Here is a 20,294-nt window from a genome sequence, read left to right on the forward strand (position 1 = left end):
TTTGAATAAAACTTTATTTTGTTAGGGACACCTCAGCGGTTGAACATCTGCTTTTGGCTCAGGTCGTGATCCTGGGGTCCTGGGATCGAGTCCCACATTGGGCTCCTGCGGGGAGCCTGCTTCTCTCTCTGCTTATGTCTCTGCCTCTCTCTGTCTCTCATGAATAAATAAATAAAATCTTTAAAAAGCCTTTTTAGTTAAACCACTTCTCTAATTCTATTTCTGACTTGGAGTTCATAAATAGTTCCTTAAATATGACCTACCTAAAAACAAGTAGAAGAATTGCATGATATATAAGAATCTCATTTTATTTTTCAGTATATAATATATCATTTGCTTCTCTTCTCTCAGTTTCAAGGTGTATATGGCAAGAATCACCTGACCTCTGCAGTTCTGAGGCAGCCCTTAGACTATGCTCAGTTCATAGCCCTTAACATTTTATAGTCATGTATTTTTTTTAATTTATTTTTTATTGGTGTTCAGTTTACTAACATACAGAATAACACCCAGTGCCCATCACCCATTCACTCCCACCCCCCGCCCTCCTTCCCCTTCTACCACCCCTAGTTCGTTTCCCAGAGTTAGCAGTCTTTACGTTCCGTCTCCCTTTCTGATATTTCCCACACATTTCTTCTCCCTTCCCTTATATTCCCTTTCACTATTATTTATATTCCCCAAATGAATGAGAACATATAATGTTTGTCCTTCTCCGACTGACTTACTTCACTCAGCATAATACCCTCCAGTTCCATCCACGTTGGAGAGGATGCAGAGAAAAGGGAACCCTCTTACACTGTTGGTAGGAATGTGAACTGGTGTAGCCACTCTGGAAAACTGTGTGGAGGTTCCTCAAAGAGCTAAAAATATACCTGCCCTACGACCCAGCAGTTGCAATGTTGGGGATTTACCCCAAAGATACAAATGCAATGAAACGCCGGGACACCTGCACCCCAATGTTTATAGCAGCAATGGCCACGATAGCCAAACTGTGGAAGGAGCCTCGGTGTCCGACAAAAGATGAATGGATGTATTTTTTAATGTTACAAATACCTATTGCACTTTTTTATCATTTAGATTCCTTTTTCCAGCTTCTGATTCACAGGAATTAAATACACTTTTTTGGCTTACTATTTTTCATATATTATTACTCTTAAGAACAGTGTTCTTAAGGAAGAGTAAGGGTGGGGAGGCCAGTAACCCAATCTATTTTATGGTAGGCAATAAAAATGATAAATTCATTGGTTTGTGGTTAATTATTTTTATAAACATACCTTGCAAAATACATATTATCTCTTGGATATTAGTGATGTATCACAGACAGTATATTCCAAACATTAGAATTGAAATGGGGAACTCAAAATATTTTCTAAATCAGGAGTTTGTAACGATTTGATTCAGGAGTTTTTAATGTATTCATTTGAGTGGTTTTACCAAGAAAATTCATTGTATCCATGATTTAATCATATCTTTGATTTCTTACGCCCAGGTAATGAAAACTACAAACAAATAGCAATGTGTGTTCTTTACCACATAAGCATGGATGACCGCTTTAAATCAATGTTTGCATACACTGACTGTATACCCCAGGTAAGTGGTTTCAGTGTTTTTTTTAAGCATTAAAAAATGAGGTTATTTTTCACTTTGTTCTCTTGATTTTCCAGATACATTTTTCCTTTAAAAATTCACCCTTAAAAGTAATATGAATTTGTGATAGAAAATTGGAAAGTACAGAACAGTATAAAAATGAAAATAACTCTCTGTTATCCCAGACCCAAAGATAAACATTTAATACTTTAGTATATTTCCTTCTGGATAGTTAAAAAAATAGTATATTGAGATTGTATGCTATATGTTATTATATATTTATTTACTTTAGGTCATAATATATTCTCCCATGTCATTGAACAGCCTTCAAAAGCTGTTTCTGAGGGATGCCTGGGTGGCTCAGTGGTTGAGTATCTGCCTTTGACTCAGGGCGTGATCCCAGGTGCAGGGATCAAGTCCCACATGGGCTCCCTGGGAGGAGCCTGCTTCTCTCTCTGCCCATGTCTCTGCCTCTCTTCTCTATCTCATGAATGAATAAATAAATCTTTTAAAAAATAAATAAAATAAATTATTTCTGATAGTTGTATAATACTCTATTGCATAAGTATATCATGATTTAAAATTGTTAAATTGTATATGTAATTTTTCCAGCTTATCACATAAAAATAGGTGTAAGCAATATATATAAACAAATGAAATAATGTGGAATAAATATCATAGTATGTAAATGTTTATCCACATCTCTGATTATTCTTTAAATTCCTAAAAGTAGAATTACTAAGTCAAAAGGTATGAATATTTGTGCATTTGACATATTACCTTCTAGGAAGGTATGTTTGTATTTAGGATTTCACTTTTTTCATTTATTTCATTTTAATTCCAGTATAGTTAATATAAAGTGCTATATCAGATGTAGAATAGTAATTCAACATTTCATACATCACCCAGTGCTCATCACAAGTGCACTCCTTAATCCCCATCATCTATTTCACCAACCCCCACCCCCCCACACACACACACACGCACATACACACACACACACATCCTCTGGTAACTATCAGTTCTCTATAATTAAGTGTCTATTGATTGGCTTATTTCTCTCTTTTTTTCTTTTGCTCATTTGTTTCTTAAATTCCACATATGAGTGAAATTATATGGTATTTGTCTTTTTTTGACTGAATTATTTTACCTAGCATTTATACTCTCAAGCTCTATCCATGTCATTGCAAATGGCAAGATTTCATTCTTTTTGACTAATGCTCCATCATTTATATATGATGTATACATAAATATACACATATATATATATATATTACACACATCTACACACCATATCTTTTTTATCCATTCATCTGTTGATGGACACTTGAGCTGTTTCCTAGCATTTCACTTTTAACAATACTTTTAACAACACTGGCTAGTACCATTTCTCTAAAAATGGAGTGTCTTTATTTCTTTTTATTTGTATTCCCATGCATATTGGTGAGGTCAAACATTTATTTGTATGTTTATTATCCACATCACTTATAAATTATTTATTCATGTACTTTACCAATTTTTCCATTGACATGTTGGTTTTTAGGATTAATAAATGAGATCTATATATGAAATAACTGTTTTATTTCTTTGTGATATAATAAATAGTTCTTAACTTTAACTTTTCATTTTATTTATGCTCAATTATTTTAAATGCTTTACATTCTCTGATGGGAAAATGCTTTATCAAAATTCTTTTACCTTTATAGTACCATTCTTAAAAATGATTTTGTTATGACTGAGTTGCTTGATATATTTCATATGTTAGACCTCTTTGTCTTGGAGGAGTTTAGTGATTTTTTTTTACATGGATTATGTTGTAAGGGTAGAGATTCTATACATATATACGTTTTACTCTTAGGGAATTTACAGTCACAGAATCACTATTGTGCCATCAATTTTTATTAAACTGAGCTCCACTAACTTGAATATGTGATGATTGGAACCCTGGTTGGTCTGGTTTTTAATATTACATTATTTTTAATAAAATGGTTTTCTAAAATAAAAGCAAAATTGCAAGATGTAAACAATAAAAATGCCACTTTAAAAAAACAATAAATAGTAAGTCACACTTACTAGAGTAATTCCTCTTAAGACTCTCACTAGACAATTCCTCACTAGTCTAAAGTAAGTTACTGAATGTGTATTACTTGGAAGATAATTAAGATAAATTAGTGAGATGGTTCTAAAATTAAGTTTACTATTCCAGAATTTTATACTTTATCTACATGCAATTGGAAAACTGATAAACTCTCAAGGGTAATTTCTTATCCTTTTATATCAATAGGATAAACTAATTATGTTTATAGGAAATAGACATTCTTCAAAGAATATACAGCATATCTTATCTAACAAGGCAAGACTTCTTATAGAGATAACACATGTCAGACTCTAGCCAATGCAAAGTGTAATCAAACTCTTTGTCAAACAAGTTTTCAATAAAAGAGTAGCCATGTCAAAGGGAGATTACAGGTGATTTACTACAGTCTCACTCCATATGTTCCAAGGGTTTCTGCTTTGCAGTTTCAAAGGGTGTTCCTTTTCCAATCCCATTTAGTGTCAGAACTTCATTGACTACAGGATATGAATTGGAAAGCAGCCAAAAAAGAATAATATTCTTGTCTAGATTGACTATTTTTATCCAGATTAGATTTTAAAGAAAATAACAGTAAATTAAAAAAAGAAAGAAATGTAAAATAAAAAGGGACAGAAAACTTATTTTGTTGAATCTTCCATTTGGAGTTGTCCTCTTTTAAAATGTATAATCCCAAATGTGAGACGTAAAACTTTATTTTAAATAAAGAAGTGGAGGGACAGCTGGGTGGCTCAGTGGTTGAGCATCTGCCTTTGGCTCATGGGATCGAGTCCTATATTGGGCTCCCTACAGAGAGCCTGCTTCTCCCTCTGCCTGTGTCTCTGCCTCTCTCTCTCTCTCTCTCTCTCTCTCTCTCTCTGTCTCTCATGAATAAATAAATAAAATCTTTTTAAAAAAATAAAAAAGGAAATGGAAATAAGAGCCTAATGTTTAGGTCATTTCTACTACATTATTATTGCAGTTGAAAACATTGTATGTAGAAAATTCTCCCATACCTTTTCAAGAACAATATTTGTGCATGTTTTCTTGATGATTTTCTAACATCAAACATTTCTGCAATGGGGGATTTCAGAACATTATGAACTACATTTCATGAATAAAATCTCCAACATTCTCTTTTTTTTTTTAATTTTTTTTATTTATTTATGATATTCACACAGAGAGAGGGAGAGAGAGGCAGAGACACAGGCAGAGGGAGAAGCAGGCTCCATGCACCGGGAGCCCTACGTGGGATTCGATCCCGGGTAGGGGATCGCGCCCTGGGCCAAAGGATCGTGCCCTGGGCCAAAGGCAGGCGCCACCCAGGGATCCCAACATTCTCTCTTATTTTTTTATAAAAATTAAACCCTTATAGGAATAGTGAGGTGATGTTACCAAATTACATCATAAACATCCTGAAGCTTTTTAGTATGAGGCCATATTTTGAGAAACCAAATGATATTTTTTAATATATTTGGTCCTAAAATGCTATCCATCCTATAACTTGTACTTGATAGGGCTCAGTTTTGACGTATTTAGGGAAAACTTGACATGACTTGATTGCCACCCAGTGCCAAATTCTTTATAGAATAACAGAATTGCAGAAAGGAAATCTGAGATTAAATTGCAATTTCCAAGCTTCCTTCTCAAGTTAAAAAGATACCCCTTTCCTACTCAAATTAATATTTTTAAAAGTAGTAAAGCTTTAAAATATTTGTTGAGACACCAGCTGGCTCAATCAGTAGGTGTGTGACTCTTGATCTCAGGGTTGTGAGTTCAAGCCCCACAATGGGTGTGGAGATAACTTAAAAATGAAATCTTGGGACTCCTGTTGGTTTCAACTCAGGTCATGATCTCAGGGTCCTGGAATTGAGCCCCACCTCAGGCTACCAGACTCAGCAGTGAGTATACTTGAGGATTCTCTCTCTCTCTCTCTCTCTCTCTCTCTCTCTCTCGCTTGTTCGCTCTCCCTCTTCCTCTTTCCCTCTCTCTGCCTTTCTCCCTGCTTATGCTTTCTTGTTCTCTCTTGGTCTTTCTCTAAAATAAATAAATAAACCTTTAAAAAAATAAAAGATCTTAAAAAATAACCCAAACTCTTTGTGACAGCAATTGTTGGACCTACTTCTTAAATAAAGCTGTATCTGATATTTGGGATCTTAGAGTTAATTTAGTACTTGGTTATCTTTGAAATTATGCACCTTAAATTTTGTTTAGTAAGGACTGTCAAATCAATAAAATAACTTTGAAAGTTATGGTTCAGTAGTTATCCATATTCATTTCAATGACAAAAAATTATTCTTTAATTATTACATTAGGCATTTATGTAAAGGAGCTTTATAAACCATAAAACACCATACAAAAGCAAGGTACTGTTAGTAAAATATCAAATGATTCACTTTATTTTGGATCCATTCATAGTCCAGTTTAAATACTACCTTTCTTATATGTGTTTTATAAGATATATCTATAAATTATTTAAAACTCAGAGTAAGTGATTATATGTTCAATATACCTCATAATCTCTCCCAGTATTATATTGCTTTTCTTTTGTACTTTAGTGCCTCTAATTATCCATTATATTCTAATTTTTTCCCCATCACCATTCTGCAAAATTTGGGGTCCAGGGCAAGTCTGACTTTATATATGATCTTAATGGTCTCAGTGGGTGAATTGTTACAGGTAAGCAAACTTGGGGATAACCAGGAGTTAATAGTTGTATTGTAATAATAGTTAAAAGCACACATTAACAGTTCATTGTTATTTAGACCTCTAAGATGCACGTTTTGTTTAAATAGGTGTAAATGCCATCCAGATGCTTTTAAAAATATTTATTGGTATTAGAATGGCCAATCAAAGTACATGTTTAGGTAATGATGTCATGGTGTTATTTAATATTTTACCCCAGAACAGTATGTAAGAATCATAGTGATCCACATGTTTTCCACCACAGTTGTCCTATTTGGCCCCTCTTTGATCTACATGCTTCTTTTTAGCTGAATGCTGGTAAACGTCCTTTCTGACAGCCCCCTTTGCTCCTGCCTGCCATTATCTGCTGAAGTTCAGAAACCAGAGCATCACTTCAAACAGCAGAGTTAGGGAGTAGCCAGTCAGAAGAGATTCCTGAGGCATGCAAAGTTCTGCCATAATCATTCAAAGATGTTTGGGTAGGGGGATGGGGGCAGTAGAGGTGTATGTGAATACAGAGAGCTGTGGGGGTTGGCCTCTGGTCACTGGTAAATAAGTGAAGTCAGGTGCCAGAGAGTCTAGACACAGTGATTTCAGTCATGGGTCTTTGGTATCTGATACTCAATATGGGACTTGTCTGATTGAACACTATTGCCTCTTCATTGCACAGGCTGAAGCCCTTTTAGTGCTTTCCTGTTAGATTAGTAAAAGATGACAATGGACATAGTTAAAACAGAACAAATCTAGTTTTAATATTTCCTAGTTGTCAGCAATTACACTTACTTTTGAAGTGCCATGGGTAGCAACCAAATTAGAGACATAATGTTGTGCATGGAGTTTGAACAAAACTATTTAAAATGTGAATGCTTTAATTAAAATTGAAGTGTTTCCCTTTCCTATTATGAAAAACTAATTCTATATCATGATACATTTCAGTCACATTTAGTCCTAATTTCTCTTGATATGGTGGTGGTGGCAGGGGGGGGGGGTGATATTTGGATAAGATTTCAAACTGCATTATTTTTTAAAAATCTAGCTCCTGATTACTTTACAACAAGATTTAACATGAAAATTACCAAAAACAAAACCCCTCAGCTTCTAAACAGATCACCTCTAACCCCATCTGTAAGGGCAATTTTCATAGCTACAAGACTGATTTCAAGTCAATAACAACAGATATTTTGCTTTGATGAAATAAGAGATTTTTGTTATTGTAAAGAAATTTCTTGCATAAATACAAGTCTGGAAGATATCTATAGAAATTAATAACATTAATTAGAGGATTGTCACCTACATTTTTATTACTTAATAATTTACTTTTAATCGATAGTTAATAAATAGGTAGCAAAATTAGTTAAATGTGTATCTAATAGATTAAGATTATTTTAATTTTGCCATAGAATATATTTATTCTGTAATATTATTGAGGGTTAATGATTTTTTATATAAAATTCCATTTGTAGCAACATTTGTGGTTAAAGAGTTGCTCTCTGGAAAAAGGCATAATACATTGCCAACTATTCACCTGCTATAGTATTTTATAATTTTCAGCATATAGTATATATAAAAAAGTATAATTTTGTTAGGATTATACCTACCTAAGTATAATTCTTTTGAGCAATTGTAGGTAGATCTATGTTTTTATTTTTTTAAGAAATAAGGAGGGAAGGAGAGAGAAACTCTAGAAGACTCTGAGCTGAGCACAGAGCTTGAGGTAGGGCCCGATATCATGACCCTGAGATCAGTGCCTCAGCTGAGAGCAAGAGTCAGACATTTAACCGACTGTACCACCCAGGCCCTCTGGATCTGTGTTTTTATTTTTGGTTTCCAGTTCATTGCTAGCACATAGAAATACAATTGATTATTGTGTGTTATATACATCCTTTTGAAACTTAAAAGTTATCTGAAACTAACATAGAGAATAGTTAAACAAGATTTAACAGAATAGGGTCTTACCAGTCAACAAATGGTTATTATTCACTTACTATATATAAGGCATTGTGCTGGATTCATAAAGTCAAGTTCATCTAAAAAGGTATTGCTCTGAGACAAGACCTAAGAAATGCTTAGGTGATAAGTTGTAGGATTGACTTCCCTATGTATTAGCAATTTGACTTAGAGAAAAATGTTTTTCCATAATGTACACTAGTTAATCTGATTTACCAATAATAGAAGACTAGCTTCTCAAAACTACAGCATAAAGTTTGTTCATTTCTCCTTTATTATAGCAACTATCTCATTATGACAAATCTAGATTACTGATGGATGGCTTCAGTAGCTTGCCTTTTCTTAGATGTCTACTTTTCTGTTTGCTGCTTTTCAGACCCACCTTTTCTTTCTCTTTTTAATAGAGTTCTTTTCTCATTTTATACCAATGCCCATATGATTGGATCCAGCCTACAACTTCAGGCATCAACCATATATGACAATTCCTAAATATCCAATGCAAACATTTCTTTTAAATTCAGGTTTGCATTTATTACTTTTACTATCTGCAGCAGACTGTCACATAGGCAGCCTATTAAACTCAACATATCTAAAACTATCTTCCCTTTAAGGTTTACTATAGTTTCTCTTGTTTGGTAAGTGTTAGCACCACCATCCATGTTGTTGCTCAGTGCAGAAACCAGGTAGTCAATCTTTGATCCTCCCTTTCCCGTAACCCCAACATCTAGTCAGTTATTAAATCCCATTTTGATTCTTGTTCCTAATATTTATCTAATCCAGCCTTTTATCTCTATCCCTACAGCCCCACCTAGCATAAGTAGTCATCATCTTACCTGGATTTTCTTCTAGCCTCTTAGATGGTTTTTCCACATATTCTGTTTTAGTCTGTTTTCCACATGAGCCAGATCATTTTGAAATACAAATCTTATCCTGACTTTTTACTTATATAGAAGCCTTTAATGGCTTTCCATTATCCTTATAATGAAGCTCCACATCTTTAACATATACTTCAAGATCCTGCATGATCTGGCTTTTATTTTCTTATCTCTGAACACAGTTTCACTCACTGCAAGCATGCTTGCCTTCTGTTTTTCCTTACCTTGTAACCTGTGTACAAGCTATTTTCTTTACTCAGAATGCTCTATTTCTACACAATATTTTAAATTCCTTAAATGCTAAGGCTGCATCTAATATTCCTTTTGTATTCTCTACTGTACTTGGTAGTTTGTATTTAATACCGAGCATCTCGTAGTTCATTAACCATTTATTCATTTAGTTAGGCAGTAGTGACAGCCTACCACTTCTGTGTGTTGAAATATAATTGTATTATATTATTCTCAACATATAATCTAAGATAATACATTGTAATAAAATACTCCTGGTGTTTTTGTTTTTTTGAATAAAACATTTCCTCTGCTTTTTGCTAGTTAATGAAGATGCTATTTGAGTGTTCAGATGAACGAATTGACTTGGAACTCATTTCTTTCTGCATTAATCTTGCTGCTAACAAAAGGAATGTACAGCTTATCTGTGAAGGTTAGTGTCTTTGAGCTCCAGAGATAGCTTTTATCATACAGCAACTGGCAAATGATAGAAAATAAATGATTAGGAAGTAAGAATTATAGTAGCTACATAGATCCTATTTTTAAGTAGTTTTAAAATTATAGCTCTAATCCTTAAAGGTCAAATTGATTCAGAATAAATACTCTTATATTGTGAGTAGAAACACCCTTTAGTAACATTTTATAAACCAGGGTTTAGTTGTCCTTAATTGATATTTGATTTTTAAAAACATTTCTAGTTGAAACAAAACTTTCTATTTGCAGAACAATCTGTTACAGATTGTTATTAGGTATTTGTTTCTATAATACCTACATATAGCTTTTCATGATTTATGATATTTCAGAGTCTGCTCCATAGTTTTTTATTTGAAAAGTATATATTTTTGTCTTAAAGAAAAAAAGGACAAATGAGCAATAGGAAAAAATTAAAATCTTTACTCATGCTATCCAGAGTTATGATAGGTAAAATTTTGGTGCAATGCTTCTGTATATTTTTAAACTAAAATGGAATTTTTCTATCTATATATGGTGACCTTTTTTTTTTAAGTTAGTAATACCTTGAATCTCATTCCATGTGATTAAATACTTTTATAAGACATAATTGCTAATAGCTGCAAAATAATCCATGAAGGGATTTTCTAGTATTTAATCAGCTATTTTGGATATTTAGTTTGTTGCCACTTCTTTTCTATAATAAACCATGCTGCAGTAATTTTCCTTTCTCTGAAACTTTTCAAATTTCAATTTTTATTTTCTTAGGATAAATTCCTAGAAGTACAACTTTTTTGGGTCAAAAAGTATTTTCATTTTTAAAATTTGTCATGCCTATTCCATACACAGAAGAGCACATACTATGTAATTCTATTTATGTGAAATTCTAGGACAGGTAAAACTAATCTATGTTTGAAAAGAAGAAAGAGAAGGAAAACAAGAGGAGGAAGAGAAAAAGGAAAAGTGTTCACATTTGGGGAAGAAAATTGAGAAAGGGGCATTTTCTGGAGTGGATGGAAATATTCTATACCTTAATATGGGTATGAATTATACAGGGGCATAGATTTCTCGAAATTAACCTGTTATACATGGGTATGAATTACCCACAGGCATAAATTTATCGAAATTAATCTTTGTACACTTCATATTCATGCATTTTACCAAGTGTAAATGGGTATTTTTTTGAGAACTATAGACAACAACAAAAAATCATTAAACTTAAATGAACTTTAATTCTATTGGAAGAGTTTTCTGTTTTTTTTTTTGTAGGAAATGGTCTGAAAATGCTCATGAAAAGAGCTCTGAAGTTCAAGGATCCATTGCTGATGAAAATGATTAGGAACATTTCCCAGCATGATGGGCCAACTAAAAATTTATTTATTGTAAGTAGTTTATTTCTTTTTGTCTAATAGTAGCCTGAGAATTCAAGCTTTAAAGTGCTACATTTGGAAATAAAACTATAACAGCTCTTACCAAATATTAACTCATGACCCAAGTTGGTTCTTTTGTTATTAACTTCCTTGTAAGTTTAGCTTCTAGAAATCCCAACCTAAGTTTTAAAGTTGTTTTTGTTCAATGATCCCTACCCCTAACCCTTCCATCCTCATGCCAATTTTATTGCCTTTTAAACCAGTGGCTTCTGGGGTATCTGGCTGGCTCAGTTGGAAAAGCATGTGACTCTTGATCTCAGAGCTGTGAGTTAGAACCCCATGTTGGGTATAGAGATTACTAAAAAATAAACTTTAAATCAATGGCTCCTATAGCAATTTGGTTAAAGATTATTAAAACAAAGAGAATCATATTTGATACTTATTTTTTTCTTCTTATGGTTTACATTATCAGATTGGTTCTTCAGAAATCATATTTTAAATTTGTATTAAATTTCTGTTTCATTTAGGATTATGTTGGAGACCTTGCAGCCCAGATCTCTAATGATGAGGAAGAGGAATTTGTGATTGAATGTTTGGGAACCCTTGCAAATTTGACCATTCCAGACTTAGACTGGGAATTGGTTCTTAAGGAGTACAAGTTAGTTCCATACCTCAAGGATAAACTAAAACCAGGTCTGTGCAAAGTATTCCCCTTTTTGCATAATCATTAAGTTATTCCTTTCTGATGTGAATAAGGTTGTCAGAGCAGTATTTTGTGACTAATATTGGGTAACACATTTTCTTCCCACACCTTGAGTTTCAGCTCTAGTTCTAGTTTCTTTCTAGAAAGATGGTCACTAGGTCTCCTCTTATGTGTATGTACTCTTATTCCAGCAATATGTTTTCTTAATATTAGTTTCCCTTCCCTATCCTGCTAATTTTTTATTATGTCTTATTAAAATTACCGAATACCATTTCTCTATAAAAATGCATACACACGCACACCAAAAGTTCTTTGAGCCATTCAAATGAGACTTCTGTTTTCTGTGTTTACATTGTCATTCATTTATATTTTCAGAGACATATTTTCACTTCTCTTCTGTCCTCCTCCACCACTATGAACTGCCTTCACTGAGCTTAGAAATGTGGAAAAAAGGACAGATTTATAAGCATGTTAAGTAAGAATGAAGAACTGTTTTAATAGCTTACAGCATCTTTTCTGTGCATTAAAGTTTTGGTAATATAAATGGATTTGGATCAGGAAAATTCAAAGAAAACTTTCTGTGGTTTTGACTTTACTAGGTGCTGCAGAAGATGACCTTGTTTTAGAAGTGGTTATAATGATTGGAACAGTATCTATGGATGACTCTTGTGCTGCATTGCTAGCCAAATCTGGAATAATCCCTGCACTTATTGAATTGCTAAATGGTAAATTATAATTTATCTTTATTTTTATGTAATATATAAGCAGAATATTAGTTTATAGTTTAAAATATAAAAGATCTGTAATCATGAAATACTAATATTCTAGCTTTTCTTCTGTTGAGCTTTGTGTTGATTGAATCAGATTGCCTATCTTGTGCAAACGCTTTTTTTGATATCTTGATTTCAAGCTTCATTTGGAAGCTCATCCTAAGCATCCTATTCCTTCCTAAGTCTAGTATTGTCCTCTGAACTTTCTGTAATGAAGAAAATGTTCTCTATTTTCTCTGTCCATGCATGTGGCTGTTGAGTACTTGAAATGGGACTCTTGGGAATGAGAATCTGAATTTTGTATTTAATTTTAATTTAATTAGCCTTAGTGGCTATAGTTACAGTACAGTTACAGGCCTGGATAGAGTTTTTCTCTGACTTTTATATTGTTATTGAGGGGCCAGGATTCATTATTTTCCACATTGCATACAAAATCTATCTGGATCTAATGTTACTCTGTTAGCATCAAGTTCTCTAGAACTTTGTGTTAGTGTACTTAGGCTACCATAACAAAATACCGTAGGTTGGGTGGCCTAAACCAAAAAATGTCTATTTTCTCATAGAGAACCAGGCGGAGGCTGAAAAGTTCAAGATCAAAGTATCAGCCAGTTTGGTTTCTCATGGAGCCTTTTTTCCTGGCTTCCAGAAGGCCACTTTCTTAATGTGTCATCACATCCCCACAGGGCAGAGAGTACAAACAAGTGAACTTAAGCACAAGCACAACACTCTGGTATCTCTTCTTATAGGGATACTTATCCTATTAGGTCAGGACTCCACCCTTATGACCTCATTTGACCTTAATTACTTCCTTATAGACCTGTCTCCAGATTAGTCTCACATTTGGGTTAGGGATTGATTGATTGATTGATTGATTGATTTATTGTTAAAGATTTTATTATTTATTCATGAGAGACACAGAGAGAGAGAGGCACAGACTTAAGACAGAGGGAGAAGCAGGCTTTCTGCAGGGAGCCCGATGAGGAACTCGATCCCAGGACCCTGGGATCACAACCTGAGCCAAAGGCAGATGCTTAACCACTGAGCCACCCAGGCGCCCTGGGTTTTTTTTGGTTTTTTGATAGGCAAAGAGCTATTATAAATAATGCTCCTTGAACATTCTTAAACCTTTCATTTGGTGAATATATGTATGTATTCATTCCTATTAAACATATGCCTAGGATTAGAATTGTTGGATTGTAGAGTCTGCATATGTTTGCCTTTAGTGAATAGTGCCAATATGTTTTTCAAGGTAGTTGTGCCAATTTTCAGTCCCACCAGCAATGTGCAAAAAGTTCCAGTCCTTCTACATCACCACTGTATCTGGACATTATTGGTCTCTTTAATTGTAGCCTACAGAGTAGTGTTTTTAATTTGCATTTCCCTAATGACTAATAATTGAGTACCTGTTTGTATTTATTGGCCAGTTAGTTAGGGCTAATAAAGTTAAGTACTCCTTTAAGTATTTTGGCCCATTTCTCTGTTTTGAATTTTAAAAATTTGATTTGTAAATTCTTTAACATAATGCATTTTAATAAGTCATCTAGAGATAATACCTCCATATTGGAAGTGTTCCTACATATAGTATAAGATATTTACCTTGGTTTACCCTTCTCATAGCCAGGAGTTTTCAGATTAAAAATAATTAAAGGAGAGGTAGTTGGGAGGTATACGTGATAGCAATGTAGTTGGCAGATTGAGAATGAGGATTTTATGATGAGTTGGAAAAAGTTGAAACAAATGGCTTGTCTTCCTGAATTGCTGTTCCACAGAGCTAACATATGTATAAAGCAAGTTGACAGAGCCAGTTCACAATGTTTTACTATGTTTGTATGTTCTCTGCCATGAGGTTATCATAAGCAGAGGCTATATACTTCTCTTTTTAAGAAATGCATGGATTTCTGGGAATATAGTCAATAATATTGTAATAATGTATAGAGATACATGGGGACTACACTTATTGTGGTGAGCATTGAGTTACAGATAGAATTGTTGAGTCACTGCTATACACCTGAAATAAATAGAGCATATATCAACTATACTACAATGATAAAATAAAGAAATATATTTCAAGATTAAAATCCTTAGGGTTAAGTGAGGGAACACTGTATACCATGAGAGTAATAGAATTTTAGCCCAAGTATTCTGGGAGAATGGTACATTAGCAAGTGGGTGGAGGAAATCCTTTGGACTTTCAGGGGCCCACAATTTATTCTACATGCTAGTTAGATGCTCTGTTGACCTATAAATCTGTATCAACAGGTATCATTGAACTATTTCCAAAAATTGACAAAAAACTGTTAGTAAATCAAATTTCATGACCAGTACCTAAAAATTAGATTTCTATAAGTATTTGCTTTTTCATTACATATTAATCGGTGGACATAAGTTATTCTGTTAAACTTTTTTTTTTAAGATTTTATTTATTTATTCATGAGAGATACACACAGAGAGAGGCAGAGGCATAGGTAGAGAGAGAAGCAGACTCCATGCAGGGAGCCCAATGTGGGACTCGATCCTGAGACTCCAGGATCATTCCCTGGGCCGAAGACAGATGCTCAACTGCTGAGCCACCTGGGCATCCCTCTGTTAAACTATTCTTTGTATAATATTAAACATTTGTTAATTAGCCTTGTGATTATATAACATTATTTTTACTGTTATAAAAATTTGATCAAAATTTGATCAAATAATTTATTATTTCATGACAATAGGTAAAATTTAATTTTATTAACATTATTCAAGAATAATACCTCTTCATAATAGTTTTTCTACCAAAAACTTAGAATTTAGAAGGTGCAATTTTTTTTAGGAACTTTTTTTCTCATTTGAAGTCAATATTATACAAAATATAGAACCAGATTTATTTCACAAATTAGAATAGTTTTTAAAAATCCTATGATTGACAAAACCCAAAAAATAAGTGTTAGTAAGTGTTGCCATTTCACATTAGGGACATGGAAGTTAATTTAATAGTTTCTTTATGTCTGTTGGCAGAACAGAGTGAGAGTTACAGAAAAGCACTGTTACAATGTTCTTAAACCAGTCTCCTCCTTCAGTTCTTCTTCCTAAATACAACCTGATCTTTTGAGACAATGTCAAGTAGTCTGGTTTATTTTTTTTTATTTAATTTAATTTTATTTATTTATGATAGGCACACAGTGAGAGAGAGAGAGAGAGAGAGAGGCAGAGACATAGGCAGAGGGAGAAGCAGGCTCCATGCACCGGGAGCCCGACGTGGGATTCGATCCTGGGTCTCCAGGATCGCGCCCTGGGCCAAAGGCAAGCGCTAAACCACTGCGCCACCCAGGGATCCCCAAGTAGTCTGGTTTAAACTCAGAGCTGATATAATTTCTCTTTTTCAAAATATTATTTTTTATATTTATATTTCAGAGTGACAACCTACTTAATTGAACAGTAACCAAAACTACTAAAACTTTTGAAAATATGTTAGAAGTTTCCTCAATGGTCATCATCATGGAATTTTTAAAAAATAACTGAATAAAGATAAAAATGGTATATGCCACCCATGTACTGTAAATAATGTAAACTGGTTGTCTTTACCTGTCTCCTGTCACTTTTGGTTTTTTCATTCTCCACTATTCCAGTCAATGTTTTTCAGTTTTATATATAACTATAGTATTCTTTCATTTGAAGTTTTCTGCTTCCTTTCAGCTCAACAAGAAGATGATGAATTTGTGTGTCAGATAATTTACGTCTTCTACCAGATGGTTTTCCACCAAGCCACAAGAGATGTCATAATCAAGGAAACACGTATCCTTTTAATGTTTACAATAGATAATGATATTTCACATTCTCAGAAAAGATGCATTTTAGGTATTTTTCCTAGCATATATTCAAATAATGTAGGAAATATCAAACTTCAAAATAATTTTAGAAGGCAATGTATTTTTCATGGAAGTTGTTGACCCCAAATGAGTATATATGTAAAATCTTGCAAACAATTCTATTAACTTGTCAGGCTGTGATTCCTAAGAACTTAACAAACATGTAAGAACTTTCTTCTCTATTAACTTAAATATCAGATGTTCTTAGGACCATCCTTAGTACTATTTCAGTCTTACCATTATTCACTCTACATGGGAAAATACATCTGTTCCCAAGACCTCAGCTACCAACTATATGCTAGGTACTTAATATCTTCAAAATTTCTCTCTGTGTTCCAGGCATTTGTTGCTATCTGCCATCTGGATGTCTTCTACCTATCCATAGAGCATTATAATCATATAGTCTGAATTGTAACTTACCTTTTGCCATTTAAAAGCTGCAGGACTTTGGATAAGTTATCTAACCTCCCTTGAGCATAAAAATCTTGCATCTATAAAATGGCCATAATATTAATGAAAAGAATACTTCTTGCCTTATATGATTGTTGTGAGTACTAATGGACTTGCAGTGCCTATAGGTGTTTCCAGCAGAGATACGTAGTCTTAGTAAGTGATAGTTTATCATTATTACATTCGAAGGGATACTCGATAATGTCAGTACCCTACCTTGAACAGTCTATCTTCTATATTCATAGTGGATAATAAAAGTACCATCTACCCAGTCTCATAACTGAACATTCTGTGCCTGTCTCTTGTACTACACCTAATCAGTCATTCATAATACAAACATTTGTCAAGTTCTAATCATCTAACAGATATTCTTTTGAGTGCTATATATATAAAAAGTCAATCCCTGTACTCAAGGAGTTTATAATCTAATTGGAGAGAGAGACAAGTGAATAAGAAATATAAAATTATAATTCAGTGTATTAATGTCATGAAGGTATGTGCATTGGGCATAGGAGAGAATATATAACCAAATCTGGGGATGTCATGAAATGCTGACAGTGGAAGTGATATCTAAGCTGAATGTGTGTGTGTGTGTGTCTGTGTCTGTGTGTGTATTATTGTGGTGGCCTGCTTGTTTGTGTGCAAAAAAAAAAAATCTACTTTTGAACTCCACTGGTAAAATTGTTCATTACCCATGTGAAAAATCTAAATTTAATTTGACCGTTTTTTCCCAAAATTCCCCCTTTGAAACGAACTAAAGATGGTGGAAGGGGAGGTGGGCGGGGGTGGGGGTGACTGGGTAACGGGCACTGAGGTGGGCACTTGATGGGATGAGCACTGGGTATTATTCTATATGTTGGCAAATTTAACACCAATAAAAAATAAATTTATAAAAAGAAGGAAACAGCCAAAATTCCCCCTTTAATTCTGCAATACACAGTTTTTTCTTAGCATACCAAAATTTTTCATCATATCAGACAGGATGCATCTTATTGCCTCTTTGTGTGCCTTAGCAGCCTCAAATACATTTGTCTCTTTCCCTAATAATCTCCAGCTCATCAAAGGCAGATTTATAACCTATCTTCTCAGTTAAGCCTTTCTAATGCAGTTAAGCCTCCCTCCTTCCCAGTAGAAATAATTTATTTTCACCTTCAATAAAGACCTTTAAATTGTGTATTTGTATGCCTGTTTTTACCAAAAGATTTTGGGCTCTTCAAGCTCAAGGACCAGCTTTGTCTTCCTCACCTTTATCATCAAAACTTACACAGTACATGGCATGTGGTTAGTACTTGTTTGGTCAGTGAACACATGAGCTAATGGTTAATGCCCTTTTAAATTAATACCTTGGAAAACGTTTTTTTGTTTTGTTTTTAAGATTTTATTTATTTACTCATGAGAGACACACAGAGAGAGAAAGGCAGAGACACACAGGCAGAGGGAGAAGCAGGCTCCCTGCAGGGACCTCAATGTGGGACTCGATCCCAGGTCTCCAGGATCACACCCTGGGCCAAAGGCGGTGCTAAACTGCTGAGCCACCTGGACTGCCCTTGTTTTTGTTTTAAATGATCTGGGCCATAGTTCAAAACATTTTGCAAATCCTTCAATGTTACATTCAAACCCTATGACACATGCTTTAAGTATCATCTTTGGAGGAAATTGCCTTGCTTTTGAGGACAAGATTAAATTCTGAGGCCATATAAAATCTCCCATGATTCAAGTCTGAAGAATAACAAGTCTGAGAAATACTCATTTTGATATGGGCTGTCAAAATGCAAATACTGTTTGCCTTAACAGCTACATTAGAGAGAGCTTCTTTTATGACAAAGCAATATTTTTTAAATGTGGCTTATAAACTGACTCTCTCAGGAAAATAAATTTCAATACATTCTTTTGAGCAGTGTTAATGTCATTGGAATGAATTCATTTTCCCCAGGGTGTTCCATGGAGCATCTTTTTATTAATCATTGTTTAATGAAAAAAGATTCTGTGATAAATGAATTGGGAAAACATTGAATTAAACAGGTTTTCTTGCTATAGGGTCTTCTCAGAAACTTTAATATGCTTTTCTGAGTTGAGTGTCTCTGTAAGAAACACATGTTAGAAAACATTAATGTGAAAGCGTAGCTTCCCTAGGTGACTTCTTTGAAAGACAACTTTTGTTTACATTGTCATCTCATAGGTGTTTTTCTGAGGACTAAAGAAGAATGAAATATTTTTAGTACCAATCAGGTGGTAGTATATAGTGAGAAAGTGTGCATAAGTGAATAAGTGTCTCTACCCTGGTCTGTTTAAAATGTACTCTCAGTACATTTAATATCAAAGTTCACAGTATTAAGACAACTTCCATTTGATTTTTCTTCTCAGTGTAACTTTATTTTCTTCCAAGTTCAATTTTTGTTAAGCCATTGGATCTGAAGTGAGTACTTTTTAAATAGTTATTTTGAATAATATAATGTTGATAATGGAGGGGTTGGGAGATAAAAAAAAATCTGCTGATTTAAAATTTTTAGAAAAGCATCAAGGAATTCCACTTAGACCTGATGCTTCCATCCATGCCTTAAGATTGGATAAAGATTGCTAAAGTGTTTTTGCCCAGTGTTTGGTGTTCAAAATCCAAGATTTTTGTTGATGTCAATGACATTTAAGTATATCTTGTTATTTTTTGTCACATAATTATAAATGATGGTTAAAATATTTTGCCATAATTTTAAGCATTTTCTGTGATTCTTGGTGTGACTGATATACTTAAAATTTTTAAATAGAGATTTATTAGGCAATAAGCTATTTCTTTTTTCCTTTTTTTAAATTTAGGGAATTTGATCGTTATTTGATATAATTTTTAACAGAATGAAATTAATTAATTTTCATACAACCCCCAAAATTGCAAAATGAAAAAGAAGCTAAATTTGACTTGGTCCTTTTAGGACTCTCTCTGAGAATATATCATTCTGTATTTTTTTCTGTATTTTAAATATATCCTTTTCTTCCCCCATTAAAAATAGTAAGTAGCACTGATGCATAGAAGATGTGGGCTAAGCTCGTCTTTGCTACTGCTTTAAAACTTGGTAAAAAAAAAAAAAAAAAAAAAAAAAACCTTGTAAAAATTATTTCGTCATTACAATCAGTGCTACAAAGAATGTCATTTGCTTGTACACATGTGCTAAAGTTTCTTGGTAGAAACCTGTGACTTCTGTTTCAAATACAATTTTAACCAAGACTGACTGTATTGGAGATAAATTTTTCTTCACTGCCTTTTTTAGTAGATTCATTGAGGTTTCTTGATGACTTTTCTTTATTCTTCCCTTTCCCCTACGTA

At 33.7% G+C, this 20,294-nt stretch overlaps 1 protein-coding gene across 5 annotated transcripts in view; it reads left to right on the plus strand.

The window, feature by feature from the left end:
- Positions 1-20,294, plus strand: part of KIFAP3 (kinesin associated protein 3) — a 157,558-nt gene that overhangs the window by 86,307 nt on the left and 50,957 nt on the right. For all 5 annotated transcript variants that reach the window (XM_038542576.1, XM_038542579.1, XM_038542577.1 and 2 more), the window contains 6 exons: positions 1,487-1,587; positions 9,715-9,823; positions 11,110-11,222; positions 11,738-11,903; positions 12,513-12,638; positions 16,356-16,454. In XM_038542576.1, coding sequence (XP_038398504.1) covers positions 1,487-1,587; positions 9,715-9,823; positions 11,110-11,222; positions 11,738-11,903; positions 12,513-12,638; positions 16,356-16,454 — 714 coding nt within the window. The remainder of the gene's footprint in view (positions 1-1,486; positions 1,588-9,714; positions 9,824-11,109; positions 11,223-11,737; positions 11,904-12,512; positions 12,639-16,355; positions 16,455-20,294) is intronic.

The sequence above is a fragment of the Canis lupus genome, chromosome 7 (genome assembly GCF_011100685.1).
Source record: "Canis lupus familiaris isolate Mischka breed German Shepherd chromosome 7, alternate assembly UU_Cfam_GSD_1.0, whole genome shotgun sequence".
NCBI lineage: Eukaryota > Metazoa > Chordata > Mammalia > Carnivora > Canidae > Canis > Canis lupus.